The 26,489-nt window shown below is 37.8% G+C and overlaps 2 protein-coding genes across 2 annotated transcripts; both read right to left on the bottom strand.

Annotated features, from left to right (window-relative positions):
• Positions 1-5,513: 5,513 nt before the first annotated feature.
• Positions 5,514-10,767, bottom strand: LOC122274569. The gene is made up of 2 exons (XM_043083597.1): positions 7,627-10,767; positions 5,514-6,341 (listed from the first exon to the last, which is right to left on the bottom strand). The coding sequence occupies exons 1-2, from the start codon at positions 10,765-10,767 to the stop codon at positions 5,514-5,516; spliced, it is 3,969 nt and encodes a 1,322-aa protein (XP_042939531.1).
• Positions 10,768-21,338: 10,571 nt separating this feature from the next.
• On the bottom strand, positions 21,339-25,378 carry LOC122274568 (protein FAR1-RELATED SEQUENCE 4-like). The gene is made up of 6 exons (XM_043083596.1): positions 25,274-25,378; positions 25,089-25,200; positions 22,909-25,007; positions 22,681-22,827; positions 21,538-21,654; positions 21,339-21,446 (listed from the first exon to the last, which is right to left on the bottom strand). Exons 1-6 carry the CDS (start codon positions 25,376-25,378, stop codon positions 21,339-21,341), a joined length of 2,688 nt encoding a protein of 895 aa, XP_042939530.1.
• Between the last annotated feature and the right edge of the window lie 1,111 nt (positions 25,379-26,489).

The following is a 26,489-nucleotide window of genomic DNA, read 5'->3' as shown; positions in this document are numbered from 1 at the left end:
TAGGAAGGCGGCCAAGGTAATTTTTCTATTTTAGTAGTTTGTTGTCATTCGCTCTCTATTGAGTTGAGATAAGTATGCCTTCAAGGTTTCGTCTTCCTATTACTTCACGATTAGGAGGTACGTCGCCAACCTCTTCCTTTTTCTACTCACCATGAATTGTGTTAAAAACTGGCAAGCCAGCTCGCCAAAACTATCGATCGACCCTGGTGGCAGCACGGCACCCTCGTGTTGTGCCTTTTAGCGTTAGTAGGATAGTGAGTTGAGATGAAAGTTGAATAAAATATTGTTAGAATATTATTTTTTAAATATTATTATTATTTTGAGATTTGAAAAAATTGAATTGCTTATTGTATTTTATGTGGAGATTTGAAAAAATTATAATGATAAAATGAGATGAGTTAAAAAGCTTTTTGTATCTAAACCCCCTTATTCAAATTACTATCTTACTACTATTCATAAACCATTTTACTACTATTTGATAATGGCTGAATTGTGCATAATTTTACTATTTAAAAAAGAGAATTATCACAACTATATATAAATATATATATATTATTAATTCTTATAATTTTATTAATTTTAAAATATTTATTTTTCTTATAAGAGTTACAAAAATAAATAAATAAATTTTGGACATGAAAGGGAAAATAAAGAAAAGAAGCAAAGATTTGGTGCTTGGCACATTAGAAGGCTGGCTTGGATGCACACGGCTTTAAAAATAAAAAATAAAAAATAAAAAAATGAAACGGAAGAGCTACTGTGAGATAAAATAAAATCCAAGAAAGAAAAAAAAAAAAAAAAAAAAAAAAGATGAGAAGAGAACTAGCTTTTACCGCTACAAATAAATAGAATACAATCCCCCTATTACTCTTTTACTATTTATTTAATTTTATTTAATTATTTTTAATATTTTTTACTTACTGATTAAGAAAGTTATTATTAATAAAATATATATATATTAATTTTTTCTTAATATATGATTAAGAATGTTAAAACAATATTTAAAAAAAAATTAAATACATTATAGAGTAGTAAAGAGATAGGAAGATGCTAGAAAGCCTATCATTATTGAAATAAAAAAGGACCAATCAAGCCCACTGGCCAAGGCATGCCGAACGAAATAAGAAGATAGAAAAGAAGCGGAAAGCGACACAGTAGGGCTCATGCTAAGGAAGAAAAATTAAAGTTTAACTTTGGTTGGAAAGCTATGTTTGTTATAAAACTTAATAAAAAGGAAAGAGTTTCAAGAAATTGAGAGAGAGCGAGAGAGGTTAAGAGAGAATGAGAGGAGATTCTCTTATTGATCTGTATATCAATCTTATATTTCTTAAAGAATTCAACGATATATATAGGCGTACAAAGGGGACTATGCTAGCTCACTATGCTAGCACTATGCATTATGCATTTGACGACTAGATAAATGTGGTCATACAATTCAAGATAGTTTATAACACTTCCCCTTTGGATGACCATATTTAAAGAATATGCCTCGTTAAAACCTTGCCAAGGAAAAACGCTGTGGGAAAAAACCAATGGCGAAGGAAAAAGAGTACATTATTCATATGTATCGCCGAGTGCTTTAGGATTGCCTCATTAAAACCTTGCAAAGGAAAACCCAGTGGGATAAAACCTTAGCGAAGGAAAAAGAGTACAATCAGCACAAGTCTTCAAGACATTACTTCCCCTGAAAAGTGTATGATAACAGGTCTTCAAACCTCCGCATTCCAATGTTCTGCATAATCTTCTTAAATGTTGCAATTGGTAATGCTTTAGTGAATAAATCTGCCATATTTTTTTTTACTTGACCGTACCTTCTTGATATCAATTTCAACTTTCTTCTCATGAATTGCAATGATCTTCTTGTGTGTATCTGAAAGATAACTCGCATTTATACATCCAACTAAATGTGGACCTCATTTTTAATAAAAACGGTGGCCAGCCTTTTAAGATCAGACAAGCACCGCAGATTTTCAACTCCTCTGTAGGTGTCAGGCATGCTTTCAGGTACTGCAGCTGTCAGGCGTGCTGTTAGGTGCTTCAGCTGTCAGGCGTGCTGTCAGGCGCCTCAGCTGTCAGGCGCTGCAGAGCTATGAAGCTATATTCCATCTCTTTTCTCTTGCTTCACGAGAGATGTTGTATCATAATTTTCTCTATAAAAGAGATATTCAGCTCATCTTCATTCGCATCTCATCTTCTTCACTTTTCTGTAATCATACTGCAATTTTACTCTGCAATCTCTTTCTGCATTCTTATCCTGCAATCTCTCTACATTTTTACTTTGCAATGGCTCAGCGATCTTCTCATGGCCAATATATGAGGTACTCTGCACCTCGTTCATCAGCTGTTCCTGCTTCTACCACAAGTGCTATCATGCAATGTAATGATCTGACTCATAGGTCAGATAATGAAGCTATCTATGAGCTTGTGAGTCTCGATACCCGATACTCATCATCCATTGTCGCATTTTCTCAGCGACTGCAATCCAGAACTTGTGGAGTTGACTATCTCCACGAGAATATTGCTATACTTCAGCGACTTCTTCTGGAGTCCAACATGAAGATAGAATCAATAAAGAAAGAGAATAGGAATTTAAAATCTTTGCTTAAATCTTCTTTTCGATTGCCCACCGCTTTAGATAGGGATGACATGCAGATTCTTGAAGAACAAGAGCATTTGAAGAATGAGGCAAAGTGCCTTAAATTTCTGTAATTCTTGCTTCAAGATAATAAAATAATATTTCACAAATATTCATATTTGTGTTTCTATCTTCTGATAGATGTTCTGTGTGCTTCATTTTATTTCTTCTTTAATAATGCACACTTCTTATCAAACCTATAATATGAATCTTGAAATACTAATTGTATTTAAAAGATGGTATTTCATGACTAATAACATTATCCATCTTCCCCTTGAAGCCGCAAGGGTTTCAGATTTATATTTCAAATATGTGCAGTTTCATGAGCTCTTCTGGAGCCTCAATGACATTTAAATCATATATATAAACTGCAATAATAGCTTGTTTTCATTTGTGTTTGGATTGCTTTAGATCATATAAGGATCTTTGAAACTTGATAGAATACATATTTCCAGATGTACTCATATTAGAAGTTTCAGACATTTTCTATCCTTCAGGGATTTTCATATATATATATATCATGATCCAATGATCCATATAAATATGCAGTTAATTATGCATATCCAAACTCTCGGTAATTTTCAAGCTAATAAAAATCTCAATATGATTTCAACCATTTTAAAATCATATCAATATTGTTTCTTCGAGAAACTGACTTGTGATTTCTATATCACATTTTCATATTAAAAGCTTCAGGCTTTTTATATCATGTATATAAATATCCACTGATATTTAACAAAAATCACCTCTTTAGGTATTTGGACTTCAAGTCAATATTTATCACATTTTACTTAGTGATATCAATTCTGCATATCAATTCTGCAGGAATTAAGAAACTGACTCGTGATTTATATATCACATTTTTATTTCCTTTCCATAAATACCCACTGACATTCAACAAGCATCACCTCTTTAGGTGTTTGGACTATAAGTCCTGATGCATCATATTTTACTAGTGAATCAATTCTGCAGGAATTATTTCTTTCAAATTTGGCCAATATTTTACGTCGGTATTCTTCGACGGTTCTTGATTCACTTTTATCATTACTTCTGGTAATGTCAATTGCCATCTCATATGGAAATACGTTGTCGACAACAATTTTATTTCTATCCATAATTTCTCCATTATTCATGAAATGTAACGAGATCTCGTTATTTTCAGGTATCTGTCCCTCTTCAAGGGAAGACATTTTCATGATAAACCTCTTCAGGAGGCACTCTTCAGGAGATTTGTACTCTTCAAGAGTTTATATAGGAGAATTTTATACAGAAAATCTGGATGGACTTTATTGCTTGTTTCGTGGGTATGGCCTCTTCAGGAGCACCAATTATTTGTGTCTTTCTCTTTTTGAGATGCTCTATCTTTTGTATCAATAAGTCTCACATGCCTTTAGACATGTCTTATGTTCATTAGACTGCTGAATTTCTTTATTGTCCTTCAAGGACTTCAATCCTCGCTGGGATTTTAGCAGCTCGAATATGAGACATTTTTATCTTATTGTATCCATAATTTAATTATCATATGAACTTCTGGCTCACATATGATAATCAAGATAACGTCGAATTATTTCATCTTATTTGCTTCTGACAAATTTTTCTTTCCACTTCTGGTGGTAAGACTTTATAGTAAAAGAATCTTCTGGTTCTTTTATGGACGTCCATATGAAAATCATTCGACTTATCGTAATTCATTTTAGATTATCAAGATAATCATGAAAAGATACAAATATTTTGAATCATATCACCTTTTTATGCATCATAATATTTGATTCAATAATTGTATAATATCATCTCAAAGAGAAAGTTTATAGCTTTTCTAATACGAGCTTCTGGCTCGAAAAGATATTCATTATCACGTTCAATCTCTTAGTTTCTTTGAATGAAACGCATCATTATTTTCACTTCAGGGAATAGAATGATATAAATTCATTATCATTCACTTCAGGGAATGATATAGATCTAGTAAGACATGACTAATGATTCTTATCAAAAGCTCATTATTTTGCTCAGTCACTGAAAGACCAGATATAAATTTAGAATATATTGTGAACGTTTGCATTTCATATTGCTACTTCAGGAGCATACTCGATATTGCTACTTCAGGAGCACATTCGAGACGTTCATTCAAATATATATTCTTTCCACAATTTCAATTATGCAACTTCAGGTGCATAAATCATAATGAGCTTTTGGTACACGATCCTTCAGGGATGCTCTATTTTCATTCTAAAATAAATTATATCGTCAATAATTCATAACAAGTACAAATAAAACTTGTATATAAATTATGATAATAAAAATTTACCACAGGTATAACTGAAATGTAAATTATCTAAATTTTAATTCACCACAGATATATTTTGAGATGTAATTATTAATACTCATCTCAAAAATTATAAATAATATATAAAAAAAAAACTTACTTGAAAACTATTATCTTCAGTGTCACCAGGACCTCCGTGTATTAAAAAAATCACGATATATAGCTCCTGTCAGAAAATAAAAATAAGTAAGTTGTAAGTAATGGTGTATAAAATAAAGATTCTTTTTCAAACTTCCACGTTTCCTTTAATGACTTTGTCGCATAAAACCAAAATGATAAAGTTCCACTCTTGCAAATTGCATGTGAGATCCATCGTCAGTGAAGTCGGCCACGCACGTTCATGGACTCCAGCACCTCCTTTTCCTGGGGTAGAACCCAGCTCACCTCCCACCCACCTTTTTCGGCAAAACCATTGCTGCCTCTCGAGGCATCGCCTCTATGACATGATATCTCCCATAAGAAGGAAACATGATGTACAAATAATGATAAGCAAACTCAATAGAAGCAGTTGATCTTCCCTTTGATGCCCTGATGCCAAAAGGCTAAGCATTCACTTCAGACTTTGGCAGCTTGAAGAAGGGGAGAGCTGAGTCCCTCGGTGCCTGATCTTGAATATCGCAATGACATCAGGCCTGGATCTCTATATGCAGTGACTAATTTATCATAAAATTCAGCCATGGTAGGATCGTTAACGTCCTCTCTGTCTTTCTTTACCAAACACTTGACTTCTTCGTAGAGCTTCTTCTCCCAAGCCAAGAGCCGCTCCAAGGTGGAGCAGAGACTCTTTGGACCGCCCGGTTCATCGAGCGAACCGTCGATCCTGTATTTAACCGCAAGTGGCGGTTTTGAGGTCCAGTTCGAGCTCAGGTTGCTCAACACATTACTTGAATGGTACACTGTCTTCTTCAGCTGCCTGAAGCTCCGATCGAGCTGAGCCCTGCCAATCTCCAGCATCTCCGAAACCTGGTCGCCGGCCGCAGCGGCGTTCTCGAAATTCTCCCTAATAGCCTCCACGATCTCCTTCAGGTCCTTGTGCCTCACAACCATCTTCATGTTATCCGATGATATCTCCCCGGTCCGATAGCTCTCCGCAGATGACCCTGCGTCCTCTGACTTCGTCATCGTCGGATACTTCCGCGGAGGCTCCGGCTCCGGCTCCGGCTCCGGCTCCGCAGCTACCGATGATGCCCTTCCGAAGTTCGACCGAGTATCGATCTCGGATCTCGAATCCCCATCGCCGTCATTCCCCAGTTCTTCTACTTCGGAAGAGCTAGTGGTGCTGTAATGGTCCCCCCAATCGCTTGAGTAGTGAGCAAGGATGACTGGGGTGATGATCTGAGTCCTCGAGACTCCACTTCGGAGAGATCGAAGTGTTGCTTGGATCTGATTTCGAGCTTATGGAGCAGATCAGTGTTGATCTCGGCGACATCACCTCTAAATTCTCAGGAGTTTTGTAGCTCAAATCGGTCATGGCAGCATAACCGTTGCATCTGGGTTCTGGAGCACAGTGAACTCATATGGGTTCCACTTCTTGCTTCAGCATAACCGTTGCATCTGGGTTCGGGAGCACAGTGGACTCATACGGGTTCCACTTCTTGCTTTTCTTGCTTTGTGAGGATTATAGTGGGTTTTGATACTAGTTGCTTCTCAAATCTCTCATTAGAAACCCATACCCAGACGAGGATTAGAGAAACCAGAGAGACGAGAAATGGGAGCTGGGGTGAGGAAGAATTTTTTTCTCGCATCGTGCTGATAACGTGTTATAAAACTTAATAAAAAGGAGAGAGTTTCAAGAGATTGAGAGAGAGCGAGAGAGGTTAAGAGAGAATGAGAGGAGATTCTCTTATTGATCTGTATATCAATCTTATATTTCTTAAAGAATTCAACGATATATATAGGCGTACAAATGGGACTATGCTAACTCACTATGCTAGCACTATGCACTATGCATTTGACGACTAGATAAATGTGGTCATACAATTCAAGATAGTTTATAACAATGTTTATGTTTTGAGAGCACTATAATTTTTATTTTTTTTTTCAATATTGCATTAATGTTTATTTATGTTCTGATTTTATAGTTTATTTTCATTAACAGTTGTAGCTAAGTTTTCAACTAAGGTTGATGATGAAACCTTACTAAATATTAGTAACATTATTTATGAGATTGATTTTCTTCGATTGATATATTGTTCTTACTTCATATTAATTGAGAGAGATAGAAGTTATGGTTCATTACACTTCACCAACCATTTGGAAGAGGTTTTTCTAAACTTTTTTTTTTAATATATATAAAGGGAACAGTACCTCTATACTTTATTCAAAACAACCTCACTTATGGCGGAGGAAAACCGCTTACACAAAGGTCAAGACTAACAGAAAAGAAAAACATATGAACCAAAACACACAGGCTCTTTTACGGTCTAATGCTAGGAAATCCATGTTTGTCCATCCGTAAGATCCCTCTAAGACTAGAAGGAATATCCAGAGAATGCCATTGCTTATTCATGCCCCTCGCACCCAGACGTGCTAAGTAGTCTGCTGCTGCATTTCCTTCCCAATATGTATGTGATATTTGAAACTCAAATTCTTTCAACAACTCCATTAATTCCTCCCAGTATTCTTCAAGATACCATACTTCACATCTCGATGCCTTCAACTATCTAACCACCATCATGGAATCTGATTCCAGATCAATGTGGACCACTCCCATCCTTTTAATCAGCCGGAGACCATGAATTAAGCTCATAACTTCTGCAAAATTACTTGTACCTGTACCAAGATGAACCGAAAATGACATGAGCAAATCACCCTTAGAATCTCTAAGCACTCCACCCGCCCCTGCAGCACCAGGATTTCCATTTGAGCTTCCATCAACATTTAACTTCAGACGTCCAAGTGTCGGCTTTGTCCATCGCACCAACTTCAGAATTAATCTTTTCGGAAGTTTAACTGGAATGTTCAACTCCATTAGAATTTTTTGATCTCGACTCGATAGCATTTTCCCCACTTTCAGCTTTTCTCCCACTTTTGCTATCCATGTTTTAATATTATACCAAACCGTAATAGCCGAGTCTTTTATTCCTTTTGCTCGTGCCTTACAGCATCTCAGCCAGGGGGACCAGGTCACAGTGGATGGAATGATCCCGAGTAGGTGCCCTAGTTGTGATGATTTAGAAGCTTTAGTAAGCCATTCCTCCACTATCTGGTTCCAAGAGATTCCTGTAGTTCTACCCAAACCCATCTGCGCGTATGCTAGTCTCCATACCTCCTTTGCAATGTCCCCATTAGCTAGCACATGGTCTCTGTTTTCATATCCACCATTCAAGCAACAATCACATTTTGAGGCTATTGGAATACCAATGGATCTTATTTTATCATCCACACTTAAAGCATTATTGAAAACTTTCCACATATTAACCAAAATATTCTTTGGGATGCAAGGATGCCAAACCCAGTCTGCCCATCTAACCTTGGGGGCATTAATCCGAACACAGTTCCATGCACTTTTAGTGGAGAATTTTCCATCATTACTAGCTGTCCATACCAGCACGTCTGACCCTGCTCTGCTTTTACTTAACACTTCCAGCACTTTTTCCGTTAGCTCGGCCCCTAATGTACCGTGTAACTTGGCAGCATCCCACCCATTTTCCATTTTGCATTCTGTAACTAGTAGGCTTGGAGAATCACCCATAGGAACCAGGTTACATAGAGGACCCTCATCCAGCCACTTATCAAACCAAAAGGATATGTTACCATTTTTAATCTTCCATTTTGAGAGATTTAGAACATCAGGCATACATGAAGCTACCATCCTCCAGAATCTAGTACCTTTTCCCCTTTCCACAAGCGAGATGTGATTCTGTCGCACATACTTGGCTCTAAAAAAATTAGACCACAGCGAGTCCTCCACCATAATCTTCCACGCAAATTTCAAGAAGAGGGACTTTTGAATATCTGTAAACTTTCTGAACCCCATTCCACCTTCTGCTGCAGGTAAGCATAACTTATCCCATGACTTCCAATGTTTTTTTGGCTTTCCTTCATGCACACCCCAGAAAAAATTACTTAGGCATCTATTGATACTTTTCATTACCGAACCAGGTACATAGACAGTAGACAATAAATATATAGGGAGGCTCATTAGGACATGCTTTAAGAGGAGCACTGGGGCCCCATTAGCTAATAATTTATTCTTCCATCCTTCCAACCTTGCTTTAATTTTTTCAACAATTTCCTCTAAGTAAACTGTTTTCATACGCCCAGAAATGATTGGGACTCCCAGGTATTTGAAAGGCGTTTTGCCTTCCACAAACCCAGTAATCCGTAGGATCGATCGCCGTCTAAGCCTGGTGATATATTTCGAGAAGGTTATAGAAGACTTGACTTTTCTAACATTTTGACCCGACCATTGCTCATATGTAGACAAAACATCCAAAATGGCTCTCACTGAAGCTTTACTCCCATTGGCAAAAATTACTATGTCATCGGCATATAACAAATGCGATATCAACGGGGTACCTCTAGGTTGCACAAACACGCCAATTTTCTTTTCTTCAAATTTTGCTTTTAGTAATCTGGAAAGAATTTCTTTAACCATGATAAACAAATATGGGGAGATTGGATCCCCTTGCCTCAATCCTCGACCACTTTTAAAGAAACCCTTTAGAACCCCGTTCATGACGATGGAAAAATGAGCGTTCGAAATGCACTTCCTGATCAGGTCACATACCTGACCTGAAAACCCAAAATGAGACATGACATGCAAGAGGAAATTCCAATCCACACTATCATAAGCTTTTGCTATATCCAGCTTAAGTATGATATTGCCGCCCCGGACAGGTTTATTGATACTGTGTACGAGCTCCTGTATGAGGCTTATATTGTCGAAGATGCTTCGGCCTGAGATAAAGGCTCCTTGTTCTGGAGCTATAATTCGTGGAAGCATCGGAGCCAGTCGACTCACCAATATTTTCGAACAGATTTTGTAGAAGGTCAAGCATAGACTGATCGGCCTAAACTTGCCAAAGTTTGTTGGCAACTCCACCTTAGGAATGAGGGTCATAAAAGATGCTGCAAAATTCATGGGGAGATCAGCCCCCAAGAAGAATTCCTGTACTGCCTCCACCACATCATTGCCTACAATATGCCAACAAGCTTGAAAAAAACCCGACCCAAACCCATCTGGCCCCGGGCTACTATTAACTGGAATGGAAAACACTGCATCTCTCACATCTTGGATTGAAGGGAGCTGACACAACCTCTCATTATCTTCCTCTATAACAACTGTTTGCACCAGATTTGATAAATCTGGAAGTACCCCCACCTGCTTATGAGCCAAAAAATGACTAAAATATTGAACTGCTTCATCATGGATTTCTTCCGAAGACTTTAACCATTTTCCATCAGGTAGTCGCATTTCATTAACCTGCATTTTGGACCGAGCATTACAAGCTCGAAAGAAACTTGCGCTGGCTTCTTCTTTCTCCAGCCAAGAAAGTTTTGCTTGTTGTCTCAATCTTGTTTCTTCCCGTTCTAGCCAAGTGTTCAGTTCAATTTTAGCTACCAAGTAGTCTTGCTCGTCTTCCTCATTAAAGCCCTCTTGCATTTTATTTTCTAACTTCCCCACTCTGTCTTCCGAGAGTCTAATATTAAGTGCCATAGCCCCAAACACCTCCTTATTCCACCCACGCAAAGTACTTTTCATTTTTTTCAATTTTTTTACCAAACGAGCCATTCCCCTCTCCTCCATCCCTTTCTCCCAAGAGTCCGCCACACAGTCCATGAAAGCCTCATGCTTAACCCACATTTGATGGAATTTAAAGGGAGGAAAGCCATACGATGTTGAGGAATTATTAAACCGAATCACCATTGGAGAGTGATCTGAAGTACTTCTTCCTAAGTATTCTAGGTGAGCTTCAGGGAAAAACGACAGCACTTCAGCACTAATAAGGACCCTGTCTAAACAGGCCCAACTCCACGAAGCTCCTTCATCAGTTGCACCACGAAAGTCGGTTGCCAGTATACCTCATTTCAGATAAGCCAGTAGAATCAATAAAAGAATTAAATTCCTCCATTGCCAAATACTGACGAGGCCTCCCACCTCTACGTTCCAAATCATTTCTTATGATGTTAAAGTCTCCCAATACAAGCCATGGAGTAGATCCCCTCACCCCATTAGATAAGGATTGCCATAGCTTCCTGCGCTCCATCTGGGTACATTTAGCATATATGAAAGAAATACACACTTTCTTACTTTGAATCTTTGTCACCACTGTAATAAATTGATTTGTCACCTTAACCAAGACTACCTTAACTCCTTGGGCCCATAAAATCCATAATTTCCCCCCTTGCACTTTGTTTGACAAACAACCCTCAAACTGCAATTTTTGTTTCAAACTCTCCATATGTCTTTGAGTTAGGAAAGGTTCTGCCACCGCAACAATCCCAGGACTATGCTTATTCATCAGTTTCTTTAGCCTTCTTTTAGACGTTCCCATCCCCCATATGTTCCGATAAAGAATGGGCTACATCATAAATTAAGTCTTGAGGGCCTGCTCTTAGCCCGACTAGAACTCCTCAAACACCTTCCTCCTTTATGTCTAATTAGGTTCTCAAAATCAGACATTTGCCTTAGACTTCCCAATATTTTCCGCACGTTCTGCAATTTCAGAATCAGAAAAAATTATTGCAGTCTCCTCGCACACCTCATTCTCGTCCTCTTCCACATCTTCCACAGTCACCAGCTCTCCTGCAAATTGTGTCTCTTCAACTACTTCTAATGAGCCTGACAAATCTGAATTCGTTTGGGGGACATATTTCCCAACAGGACACGTTTCCCCTCCCTGACCATATGCTGCTGTATTAACGTCCACAGCCTCTACTAAATCAGCGTCAGCTTCAGCTTGATCTCCAGGCTGTTGAGTTTCACAGCATACTCAAACCCGGCTATCTCTTCCTTCTTCTACATGAATTTCCTCTATATTGACTTCCTTTCCATTCGTGTATGCTTGATTTTCCTTCGTATTTGTTTTTTCCCCTGTTTTCTCCCCTACTTCCTCCCTACTATCTCCTTGTTTATTCAAAACTTCCTCCTCTAGGCCATCCATTTCATCATGCTTACTAGATTCAACCTTGTCTTGTTCCCCACACCAACTGAATTTCCTGCTTCTATTCTAACCCGCACCTTCTTTGCCTGTCCTCCATCTCCTTTGATTCTCTCTTCCATCTTCCTGCCTCCCTTCCATTTGCATGTAGAGTCATTATGGCCTTGCATTCGACAACGACAACAATACGCAGGAAGGGAGGAAGGGTTTCATACACCACTTTCTGCAAATGGTTGGCAGGCTGGTGAGGAATACCTATCCAAAAAGAATCAATCGGCTTCTTGGATGCGTCCATTTTAATACAGACCCTTGCTCCATCCGTTCGGATTGCACACCTCGTGCTATTGTCCCGATGGATATATTGACCCAACGGCATCGTAATATTCCATAGGAATGCTTCATGGTAAAAGTTTGGTGGAAGGCCTGGAAGTGTAATCCAAACTGGAACCAAATGAGGCTCTTTTTCTTCATCAAACTCCGGGTACCACTGGAAATTACGATATGGAACACCTTCTACATCGCATGTTTCTCTTGAAAATGCTTTAACAAAATCCGATTCATGCGAAAAACGAACAAACACAGACTTGGCCTTTGACATTGTAGACACCACCGGTTGAGAATCCAAGCCCCACTGACTTCTAATAAAAGCTCTGATTAAGTCTAGAGATGGTCTCTGTCTCATAAACTTCATGACCAAAGAGAACTTAAACGGTTGTGCAGACCGTTCTATTTCCTCCTTCGTGAAAGATACATACGTCACCCCATCAAGAATCTTCAACGGTCTCATAGGTATATCCACTTCTGGAAGTGGCTGAGGACTTTGGGTCACCAAGTCTACAAAGGTTCTGTGTCTTCCAGATGACACCGAGGCACCTTGATGGACCCCGGTGGCTGCCATGCTTCACACAAGTCAGTCAAACCCTAGTAGAGCAAATTTTCTACCCGCCACGTCACCAAGCCGTCACTTAAGAGATGGGTTTTTCTAAACTTAAAATGCATAAATCTTACCTATTTGGATAGTTGCCTGTGGATGAATGTGGTTGCATAAATCTTGTTTCGTTTGTCAATATTTGGAATTATACAGCATAGAGAAATAGATCCATGTGCGATATGAAAACCTGGTTTGGTTTGGTGTTGGACCTGTTCTACCCGAACAAGTTATCTAGATTCGATAGTTTAGTGAGGATAAGTAGATCCTATCTTTGGACCATGTATAGTTCTGGGCATCTAGCTGCAAGGTGTCTATATGGATGGCTTTTACCATGGAGAGTCTTGATCAAATATTCAGTTTTTTATTTTCCTTCTTTTATATAATAATCTCAATTTAATGAGATTGACTTAGACAGAAATTATTCTTACTCATGAATTTGTTTTAGAGAGTAGCAGTTTGTAATCCGGTCATGCTGTTGGATGAGATTGACAAAACAGGTTCTGATGTGCGTGGAGATCCGGCTTCAGCTCTACTGGAGGTTCTTGATCCAGAACAGAACAACGCATTTAAATTATCAGTATCCTATTTTCTTTGGTAATTTTCTTATGAGTAGCTAGCTGTGTATATTTTTATTTCAATCTGACCTACTATCAAGTCATTGAAAAAATGTAAAAGCAAGATTACATAACTCATTATGTAGTTATCGAGTAACATGGAGGTTAAAAATATTACTCCCATGATTATCACATCTTGTTTCAAAACGAAAAGGCAGAAGGTATCTAATATGCACTCTGGTCCATATAGGCTTCTCAAATTATATGCACATATTTTAGCTTCTTTCTTATGATGCTTATGACTGTATCAAATTATCACAGATCACTAAGTTTTGAATAATTTGATCTATGCATGGATTTTTTTTCCTTTTTTAGAAAATGTACCATCTATTTATATATATAACTTGATACGCTTTATTTCTTTAACACATATTACTCTCTATTAATTTAGTATAACTTTTTGATATTTTCTAGGCTCAACAATTGCATAACAATTTCAAAGAATTATTGGATAAATGTGAAGAATTACACATGAAAGAAATGGTCCTAAAGCTAATGACAAACAAAATGTGAAGAAGAAAAATTATCCATGGAGAACTTTCATGTGCTTTGATTTGTAATTTTTTTATTATATGAATAATGGCCCATTATATCATATTTATTATTAATTAATATATTATATTTTTTTATTGTGGGATATCATATTATTGGTGTGTCCTATATTTTGTTAATTAATGCAAAGCACCGGTAACATATTTGTAGTGGTGTTTATATTAATGTCATTAATTTAAAAAATGTGTCGACGTTTACAATAAGATGCAATACAGGAAAAAAAACTCATGGTGGCGTTTAGATAAACTCCGTTAATAAATTCAATTTGCCGCTAACGTATTATTAGTGGCATTTAAATAAATGTCGCTAATTTATATGATGCGCTGGCAACGTAATGTTGCATCGTTTATGTTAACACCGTTATTTTAAAAATTAGCATTATTTAGATAAACGCCGTTAATAAATTTTTCAAAGTACTATTAGTGGCATTTAAAGAAATGCAGCCAAATTATATGACAAGCGGACAGTTTACTAGTGGCGGCGTTTAGATAATCGCTACGAAATTAGGTCATTGGTGGCTTTTATAAATGATTCAATGTGCTGCCACCAACATACTATTAGTAGCATTTAAATAAATGCCGCTAATTTATATGATGAGTTGGCAAATTACTAGTAGCGGCATTTATCGTAACGCCGCTATTTGAAAAAGTGGTGGAGGTAGAATAAACGCCGTTAACAAATTCAATGTGCCACTGCCAACATATTATTAGTGGCATTTAAATAAATACCGCCAATTTAAATGATGTGTCGGTAATGTAGTAACAGCGGCGTTTATGGTAAAGCCGCTAGTATATGCCAGGGGATGGCAACGATAAAGTGGCAGCATTTTGAAAAACGCTATTAATATTAGGTATTGTGGTGGCATTTCAAGAAATGTCGCTAAATTGTAGGGCTGAAAGTCGAACGGTCCGGACTGGAAAAACCGACCGGACCGGTCATGTTTGGACCGGTTCGAGTCCGGTCCGGTCCCGGTCCAATTTTTAAGGGACCGAAGGTATTCGGTCCTGTCCCGGTCCGGGGGTTTTTCACCCCGGACCAGACCGAATAGATTAAAAAAAAATTATTATTTATATAATAGTTGAATTACTAATAGTCTAATACTAATACAATTATATAGTTATACTAATTATAAATTCATAATAACTAAATCATTGTAAGTCTATAACTATATTATATATATATTTAGTATCAATGTATTACTATATTCTTTAATATATAACTATTAACTATAATATATAGTACTAGTATAACCGATAAAAAAAAAATATAGTACTAGTATATATATTAATGTATTAACATATTATAAAAGTTATAGTATAAATTATAATATATCATATATTTGTAAATTTATAATATAGTTAACTTAATATGTAATATGTTAGCATTAAATCACTATAACTACATAGAATATTAGTAATAAGAGTATTACTATTATTTAATATAATATTACATATATTATCACTATCATTACATATATTTATTAGTTATAGTATTAGTACTAATAGACTAATAGTATTAGTTATTAATATTACATATAGTTACATATATTACTATTATTACTATTATTATTACATGATATAGTTACATATATAATTATCACTATTACTAATAGTTGTAGTGTATTACTAATATATATAATAGTATAGTATATGTATATATATTAAATATGTCACAATATAATTACATAAGTATTAAATAAAATGTCATTGAAAAAAAAAAAACTCATAGGGTGGACCGAATGGGACCGGACCGGACCGGACCGTATGAAGTTCGGTCCGGTCCAGGGTGGGAAAACCCTGGACCGAATAGGTCCGGTCCGGTCCGTAAAACCTCCTCGGACCGGACCGGACCGAATTCACCCCTACTAAATTGTATACAAATGCCACTAATGAGATTTACAAATACCAGGGTTTGCGCAAACGCCGGAATAATGAAAATAGCGACCCTCCATTACCAATGGACGGTTACGCCATTAGAAAAACGTCGCGAATTAATTAGTGGCCTTTTTTTGGATAGTTGCTGGCATATAACCAACGCCGGCAAATCTGTCTTTTTTTGTAGTGAGCTCATATGCATATCAGGAGCCAATAAACAAAAGTCCAAATTATACAAAGGGATACATATATGTTCAAGATGCAAATTCAGTCAGCAGTGTAGGAATGATAGACCAGCTAGCAAAAGAGTACCGAGACAAAACTGGCACAAGCACCGCTTCAGGCTGGGTAGCCTGATAATGATGTGTCTTGTCTTTGAGTAGTAAAGCATCAGTAGCATATATAGAGTATAAACTACCCACTCGATCAGTTTCTATCCTGCGTAAATTGGCACTCTCAATTGGGTGCGTTCCACCAATGGGATAAGAATCTAATGAAGCACCATAATAATAGCCATGGTATGGATCCTTTGTATATGGGCCTAAAGCAATAGCAGATGTTGCAGTAGCAAAAGGTACAGTGGATGGTGTTTCACGTTTAGCACCAAGACCATAAGCATGGTACTCTCTCTCATTCATGTAAAGAGAATCAGCATGAACAGTCTCTGTTTGTGTGGAGACAACATTTATATGTAAATGGTCAGGCTGTCTTAGAAGGTGCTCTTCCTAAGGACCATAAGCTTGATAGTCATTTCCAGGCAGGTAAAAGTCCCGAGGAGTCTCCTCTCTTGGTAGAGTTGCCAGGTCTCTGTATACAAGACGCTGATGATCCCTTTCATAAGATGGAAACTGAAAATATACCTCATACTAGATGATAAATATACCTCATACTAGATCATTGCATGCCCTCCTTCACCCCCATTGTCTGTTTTTGCACACGTTGTCCTTATATTTACTTACGTAAACTTCTTCCAAAATGGAGAAAATAAATTAACTTCAATCTAGCTGACACCCAGAATAAAATGATCTTTGGGCAATATCACAGAACCCTTTCTTTTCACTTCATTTTGCTTTTCTTTCCTCATACTTACTAATTAGGTACTTCATATAAAAAGAAAGCACGAAGAAATTTATCTTCACAGCTCTAGTACTAGAAACTATGCTATTTCTCACCATGAGTAGTCTGGGTGAGCAATACAGCAATTTGAATATTGCCTAACGTAGCCATTAATTTTTGATGAATTGAATAGCATCTAATGTAGTTCAATATCCCTGGAAAGAACGTAATTAAAAAACACCAACACACAAGTCCAAATATAGTGGTTAGAGAGAGAGAGAGAGAGGAACAATTTCCATAACCTCCTTTGTTTTCCTTCCCTATCCCCATAGATCTTTTAGTGACTTTTCTGAAAATACACCAAAAAAGTAAACTTTGTACCGTTATTACCAACATAAACATTATTTCCAATCGGCACTCTTGTGGGCGAGCGCGGATAAGGACCTCAATAAAACATAATTCCCTAAGAATATCAACTGCATAAACTAATTCAAACTCTGAAGGCACATCACACATCCTCCCGTCAAAAATTTACCCGTAAAAAAACCCTAAAAGCCATCTCAAATATCTCCTTTAGAAACTCACTTAGACAAACTACATACTTCTACCAAGTGAAAAAAAATATTTATTCCAATGAATAAAATCAAGCGGTGAACTTTAAATATCTCACGATGAATCATTTACATTGACAAATCCATGCATAGAACAACAAAAATGCATCTACCTAAAAAATTAGAATTTAGTTCAACCTAGCCTTATAGTAATACCACAGTGGGTGGAGACTATCACTTTAGCGGCTTAAAAACTCTACAATGCCAAGCACCATAAAGTCCATTTTATTTTCTAATTTCTACCTTCCATAGCTTTTCCTTCAAACAAACCCAGTTAATCTCCATGAGATTGAAAGACCAAAAATAGAGACAAAAAAGTTCCAATTAATACCCTAGTCAAACGGAGAGAGATAGGAAGAGAGTACCTGACGAAGCAGAGAGAAAGAGGGAGGGCAAGACTAAAACCAAAAGAAAATGATACAGAGAACCATACAGTAGATCTGGTAGAGAAGAAGTGTTAATTAATAGAATAAATCTGGGCATCAGCCACTGTTTGGCTGAAGCCGGAATACACCTGACGTGGCATTAGTGTGATTTTACAAGCTTGTCCCTTCGCGTGTTCCCCCGCTCTGAACATTGAGTTAATTTTCAAAATCATCTTCTCTCTCTTCCCCCTCCCCAACCCGACCCCTTTTTCTCTTTCCCCCCCCCCCAACCCCTCGGCGTCGAAGCCCCAACCCCAACACCCCTCTTTCTCTTCCCCCCCCCCCCCCTCGGCGTCGAAGCCCCAACCCCAACACCCCTCTTTCTCTTCCCCCCCCCCTCGGCGTCCCAACCCCAGCACCCCTCTTTCTCTTTCCCCCCCCCCCTCCCCCCGGCATCGAAGCCCCAACCCCAGCACACCAAACCCCCCCCCCCCCAACAATCCGAGTCGCATCCCCCCCACACCAAACAGCCCCCGCGTCGAAGCCCCATCCCCAGCCCCTGTTCCCTTCGTCTCACCCCACCACCCCATCCCCTCGCGTCGAAGCCCCAGCCCCTATTCGCACAGTCTCACCCCACCCCCCCCACAACCCGAGTCGCATCCCCCCACCACCCCATCCCCCCGCGTCCCATCCTCACCCAAAAACCCTGCCTCAGCCGGCGAAGCCCCCATCCCCACCAGCCCATCCCCCCGCGTCCCATCGTCCCCCTCAAAAAGTCAAAAAATATTGGGTTTTGTTCCGAGTGTACGCAAATTTGATCTTCTGGTATGTATAAATCTTAAATTAATTTTTTGGGTGTTGGTGCCGTATGTATGTATAAACTTATTGATATGTGGGTTATTTTGCAGATATTGATCTCTAAGAAATTCACCAGGTAAGTCACGGGTAGTCTGTAGTTTGCTCATAACTTGTTATCCTATAAACATGTAGATTTACGGGATGATGCTTGTATAATATATTTTTAAATCTAATGAATGAAATTGGAAACATGATCTTGTTGGATCTCTGGAAGTTTTGTTTGGTTGTAGTAGTTGTTGATGATTTATTAAAATTTGGACGTGTTATTTATCTTTTCAGGAATTGTCTTATGTCAAATTTCTCTTGTAAAAATTATGTGAAAAAATGAACTGAATAAGCTTTTGCTTGGGTAATATCCCCAGTCTTTGAATGTTCATAGTGCTTTTGTTTGGGTGTTTTGGTGAAGGTGTAGGTCAGTGTTTTCTGATTTAGGGAAAGCGTTTTATGATTATGTAATTGTGCATGAATTTTCATATTGGTGAAGGTGAAGGTCATAAACCCATATTTCTACATCCTTGTAAAACTGTAAAAACTGTAAAAACTGTAAAACTGTAGGGATGTAAAACCACGACCAGATTTTCGTTTGGCCTTCAAATGTAAAATCAGCCGGGATGATTCTCACATACTCTGAGCCAATTGTTAAGAAATTCCTGTAGTTTAAAACTATGACCAGAAATCAGTTTTAGATACTCTTCATTATCTTAACTGTATTTTCATTGTTTATAATTTGTTTTTTGACTTGTATTTTCATTGTTTATAATTTGTTTTTGGGCTAGATAATATGGTCTTCTAAGGCCATTGTGAGGCTTTGTGCAGAAGTTGTATCTTCCTTATAAGACTATGGTGTTTAATGTGTCAGGAAGAATGGTGGATTAAAATGTTGAATATGTTGTTTATTGATTTTACACTTTAGTCGTGAACCATATTTTGATTAAAATATTCTGTCCTTTAAATTCCCTTCAATCTTTGTTGCTAAGACATCCACTAGGCTCTATTACAATGTATTAAATTCTGTAAATGAGATAGACGCTTGCATTTGGAACTTGCCTTTAGTTTTTCAGAATCACGCATGGCATCATCCCAATCTTCATCGTTCTCTAATGATTGTCCACTGGAATCACCAAGTTGTTGGTGTGGCTTGAAAACACGACTAAAGACATCGCACACTAAGTCTAATCCTGGAAGGAGTTTTTTTGCCTGCCCAAAGTATGATATGGTAAAGCGGTGTTACCTTGGACATTGTCACATTTTTTTTTTGTTGTGAGCTTGGTGTAACACATCCTGTTCACTGCGTGTTATTACTGTGCAGGGAGATACGAGATGTGGATTTTTCATTTGGACGGATATATTTAATTTGCTAGATCAGAACTTACGTACGAGGGAGAATAAAGTTTGGAATATGTGGGATGATGTACTTCTTCGCGAATATGAAGTTCAGAAAAGGGAAGATCAAGTAAGAGAAAGAGAGAGGATGCTTAAAAAGAACCAGCGAATATTATTGTGGTTGTATTGGGTTGTTGTAATTGTAATAGTTTTAGCTTGGTTCGGGTAACGCACACCGGAAATGTTGACGTTGTTTTTGGTGATAATTGTAATATGTATGAAAAACTTTCTCTATGTGGAAAATTATGTTACACAAAAGGGTCATCTTGTAATTATGGTGTACGCAGGGGATATCTTTTGGGGTTCCGAAACTGGGTTTGGATGGAATGAAATTCTGCTTTTTAACTGGTTTTCATCCAACTTGTGTATGCTTTTTAACTGGTTTTCATTTTCTTGTGTATGTTTTATTCTACACACCGGAATTGAGATGGTTGCTGTTTTTAAGTGTCTAGAATCTCTAATTCTTGTTCATTACAGATTTAAATATTGGTCATGCTTGGCATAGGTTTTCATCTAACTGATCGGTTCCTTCTCTCAGCCAACACCAACTGAAATATTCCCCAGAAATATGTCATAAGGTGGCAAAACTAAAAAACTGCATGTAACTCTTCATAACAACCCATACCGATTCATCACTATTAGTAATATACATGTAGAATCTGTTTTTGTCTAATCTTTCAGCAGCTGAACAATAGAAAGGGGAAATCATTGACTGTATTAGATACATCTATTCAGACTTACAAATATCTCTCTAAGATATTACACAAAATTGGATCGGCAGCACTCACCCTAATGATTTCTAAACTTACAAATATTTCTAAAACCATGTAGATTGTCAGTGACATAAAAAACCACCTCTGGCACTTTCACATTGAAATCTTCCAGCTTACTCAGCTGCTTCTCTTCCGCCCATGATGCAAAAGTCATACCTATGAAAATATCATCTACTAATTGAGCACTCCGTTACATGGACAAAACTAATAATAGCAAGCTGGTTAGTAAAATCCCAAATGTACAAACACTACATCACTTACTTAGCTGGCAACACATTCTGCATGTTTTTCAAAACTCCTTTCCTCATGGAACTCGACATCAACTGCTTCTGAAACCATAAAGGATCGGCATTCTTGGGGCTTAACTTGCAAATAAGGCAAAGGAAGTATAGCTCTGAACCAAAATTTGACTTGTAAAAACAAAAAACAATATACAACTAAAATAACTCCTTATACCATGGTGACAACTCCAAAGCAAGGTACATGAAAAAACTCTTCACCATCTTTTTCCTGAGGGCATATTAAAACCACCCACAAACTGAAAAACAACACATAGAGAAGTTCAGCTACAAACTGCATAAGCAAAACAATGGAAGTTCAAACCAACCCGAGAAAGGGGAAGAATAACCACCTACTGTACAGTGTAAAATAGACTCTCGGTTTCCTATCACTGCTGCTTTCAAAGGTCAACTACCAGTTGCAGCAGATATCAATCTTGCATTTGGAAAGGTTGTGACTGAAATACGCATGTAATAAATCTCCACAAGGACAGAGGGCACTAAGTAACATCCCAAGCTCATAACCATTTGAGCTAATGTTACATTTTCAACATTACTAACAAATTCTCAGAAACAGCAATTTCATCAGCAAATTCATTGTTTACAAAAATCAATCTTGTAGTAATGTAAGGTTAAAACCAAATGAAGTGCATGTCGAGTAAAAAGAATGGAGGCCATACCGAAGGTACTATAGGTCACATTGAATGCCTCCGTGTATCTGGCACCACGGAATTAACCACCTTCAGTAGGACTAGTCAGCTCATGGTACAAAAAACCAAATTCTTTTAACCACTTTCTAAAAATACAAAAATATTGCATCTCTACAGAAAAATGAAAAACCTTTGTATTTCGTATTCACGGTTCTGCACAAAACTTACTTTAAATTGTAACCAAAATACAAAACCCATATTTGCACTATTTTGCATCTCCACACAAAAACCACCCGCTTAGGCATATTCCCCACCTTTCGCAATTTGTCAAGAATAAGTACACCCTATTCTCTAATACATAAAAAAGGAAATCAAAACCAACACCAACTCCACTTACTAGACGGCCCAGGGCACTAAGGACTTACAAAACCAGTTTTGTATACTTGTTTACAAAACTTACATGACCGACACCAAAACAGCAACTACCATGACTGAAATTTGGGTCTTTTAAATCAACTACTACCATGACCGACACAAAAGCAGCAAATCAATTATCGCCGCATATCTGAAAGAAGTGAAACTGAGCTGTAAAAGAAGTTGAGCTTTACACAAGTCAAAACTTAAAGGACAAAAAATATCTTCAAATACACATGTAACCAATTTCCGAGGACCTCCTGATTTTCTGATATATTTAATTGTGTGACTGAGCTGGTTTGTGTCCCAAAACCAACACCAACTCCATCATTAGATTGGTCCACGAATTCAGATGCCGCGGTGTCACCCAATTGTGTTTGATCATGTAATATTTTCCTGCAGGCCTACATTAACATAGAAAAACCGCGGTGAATAATGCTAAATTCATGGGATTAACATAGAGATTTACAAAAAACAGCAACTACCTTTCTCTTTCTTGTAATCTTCTCAACAGGGGGAACCTTTCTTTTACTTGGGGGTCTTCCTTTCCCTCGAACCACATTGGGGCTTAATATCTTCTTACCCTTGTCCGCGGTGTCCACATTCGGTCCTACCTTCGTTGATTCGGATGTCGTCCCAAAGGTTACATCATCACATTTTGAATCAAAGTCATCCACAACCTTCAAGAATGCATTGACTCGCTCATCACTCAGGGAAATTTTTGTTGCTAATTTCATGCATCTTTTAACCACCATCTCATACCTCCGTGAATCTCCACTGGCACGCACATCATCATAACTACTTTTGATCAATGTGTATGTCCTCTTCTGGTCCTTCCTCCAGCGATCCAACACATATCTATCTGACACCACATTAATTCGGGACAGATGCAAAACTTTAAGTGCATGTCGACACAAAATTCCCCTCATCTCAAACAATGCACACGTGCATTTTAACTCACATTCCTCTTCGTTATAGTAGAGTATGTAGTGGACAATTTTGTTGCAGTCATGAATAGATATTTCATCCAATATATCGAAGGTTGAAATGCACCCCTGCTTGGTTACCAGTGTGCAGTTACAACACATTAGGCCCATCAACTCTTTTTGGAACTCTTTAAACTTTGCATTTGTGTATACTTTCTGAAACTGCTTCTCAAAATTGAAAGGGGAAACGCAGGGGATAATTTGGTTACTAGAGTTGAAATCAGCCGTCGTCTCTACCTCCACCTTCTTTCTTAAAGCATTATCAAATTGGTCCACGAATTCCTTCAAAGTGGTACCAGAATGGACATACCCATCGAAGAAAGCATTCATGCTTTCTGACCGTTGTGTCGTGCTCATACCCGCCCAAAATACATCCTTCAAGTAAACGGGGACCCAATAACTCCTTTCCTCATATAACGAGGTGAGCCAATTATTACCTCTAAGATCATACTTATCAAGAAGTTCACCCCACATCTCCTCAAATTCTCTGCAGGTCTGAGAATCATACAATGCTGACTGAATCGAGGTCTTCAATCCCGTGCTGAAATGGGAATGAGATCCTAACTTCTCTGGGAGTTTGCGCATTATATGCCATAGACAGTATCTATGGCGGGTCTCCGGAAATACAATTTGGATTGCGTTCTTCATTGCCCGGTCTTGGTCAGTTATGATGGCTTTGGGCGCTTGACCATTCATGCAATCCAACCATGTGCGGAACAACCAAACAAATGACTGTGTGTCCTCGCTCGATAGCAACCCCGCCCCTAGTAGTATGGAATGCCCATGATGGTTAACGCCAACAAATGGGGCGAAAGGCATACCGTATCGGTTTGTTAGGTATGTCGTATCGAAGGTGACAACGTCTCCGAAGTACTCATAGGCTGATCGACTCCGGGCATCCGCCCAAAAAACATTCCGTAACCTTCCATCATCATCAACATCCATGGAAGAAACGAAGCCGTCATTCTGCTTTCTCATTCTTTGAAAATAGTCATACAGGGCATCACCACCTCCTTTACCCAATCTTAAGTGTCTAGATTTGTCAATGAAATTCCGACAATCTCTCTCTTGAAACTCTAGATTTTCAAAACCACCCGCCTCAACGACAAGAGAAAAATAGTTCTTGTTCATTCTAATACCGGCTCTATCATTGAGGTCGAGGATCCTCTGATTGTGCTCATCTAGACGCCTGTGAGATCGCAAGAGTCTTGTCTTCTTGGGGCTGACCGTAATGTGGTTGTGTGCACTTTCAACTGTAGTGATAACCCATTTGTCGTTCTTGTTCAACGTTGCATTAATCTTTGCTTTACAATCCGTTTTGGTTGTCGCACGTGGCTTCGACATATTAATGTTCTTAGGTTGGTATTTGCCGCCACGGGCACAACCAATAGTAACATACACGGATCTCCCTTCATCATCTCTCTTAGTCCTCTGTGTCCTTACACCAAACCCCTCTTGCTTGGCATATTTCTTATAATAGTCCATCAGCTCATTCTCACTAACAAATTCCATGCCGGCTCTTGGTGTTTCGACCCGTACCTCATCATCCGGGATAACAGTGGTACCCTCTAAATCTTCATTTATGTCAAATAACATTTCTATACATGGAAGAAAGGAGATGGTTTAGTTACAAATCAATATTAGTGTCATTAAAGTGAAAGCAAAATTAAGTGTAATACCATCAGCAGCATCAGAAAATGTACAACCAACATTTTCTGAAGACTCTGGGAATGCAGAAAATTGTTGCTGGCAGTACTCCGGATTACTCGAATTCGGAGGGTACAAATTATGCTGCAAAATTGGAATAAGTTATCTTCACATGTTCTTTTTTAAAACAATAAAAGGCAAGAAAATGCACACTCACATCCGGGACATCATTTGGATCACCAAATGTATTTTGGGATGTCATTAATGACTGCGAATCCATGGTTGGGGGTCTGGGTGCCATTCCATCTTCCTCTTCCCCCATCATATAAAATGAAGAAAGTGATCCGACACTTTAAAGGGAAAGCACATGCATGATGAAATGAGGAAAAGGTAACATTAGCATCTCATAATTGATAACAGTTAAAAAAAATAAAGGAGAAGAAAAAAGAATATGAAAAGTGAAAACAAACACAAAACCATTGGGCAAGTATTATTCATGGTGTTCACTGTTCCAGCAAAGCCTAAACTACATAATCTTGTTCGAAATTTGTATGCATTTTAGAGTTTAATGAAATAAAGTTCTTCATTTCCTTTCAATGCAGAATTTTCAATGGAACTTATCATGTGTTTATGGAGTGACAATGTTTCAGGAACAGACATCTATTTTGTTGGAACACAAATACAAACCATTTAAGCATATTATTCATGGTGTGAAAAGTGGGGCTATTTGGGTTATTCTATGAAAAGTGACTCAAATGGCAGTGGGATTATTGTACTTCTGCGCATGGATTGGAACTTGAAGGAAAAGGAAGGCTAGAACACAAAAATCAGTAAAACTTCTCAATGGGTTCTAACAAAAAGTACTGCATGGTCATCTTCTAGAGAAATAAATTCCATTCTTATTGAGAGTCTCTTTGCCAAGCTTTTTTTCTCAACCATTAATCGATGTGGGTTTTTTTCTAATAGGATTTCCTTTTCTTGCTTTATTCTCCAACATTCCTCTCAATGCACAATTATGGCCATTGTAATTGTAAAATTTTAGAGGGAAAATAAATATGCATAAAAGCTACTTTCTTGGTGAATGATATCAAACTTTAGATATTATTTTCCTTTCAAACAAACTAGGCTATCATACATATCTCAACATCAACTTTTCTAAGGCTTTTTTCGAATTAACCAATCCCATCATCATGGCTTTGTGCTTCAAAACAACCTGTTTGTATATATATTCTTAATCATTCATTCATTCATTCATTATTTCTACGACTGTTATAACAAACGTGCCACGGCAGCCAACCAAAATACCCAAAATCGCAAATCATTCTATGCACAAACTACAAACACAAACACAAACCAAACATAAACAATAGCAGTCAAAACTTACCCATCCATTTTGGGTTTAAATATAACAGATAGGGAGGGACGATTCTAGG

The sequence above is a fragment of the Carya illinoinensis genome, chromosome 8 (genome assembly GCF_018687715.1).
Source record: "Carya illinoinensis cultivar Pawnee chromosome 8, C.illinoinensisPawnee_v1, whole genome shotgun sequence".
Lineage (NCBI taxonomy): Eukaryota > Viridiplantae > Streptophyta > Magnoliopsida > Fagales > Juglandaceae > Carya > Carya illinoinensis.
Note: the sequence above shows the minus strand (reverse complement) of the source record. Positions and strands in the feature narration are given on the sequence as shown.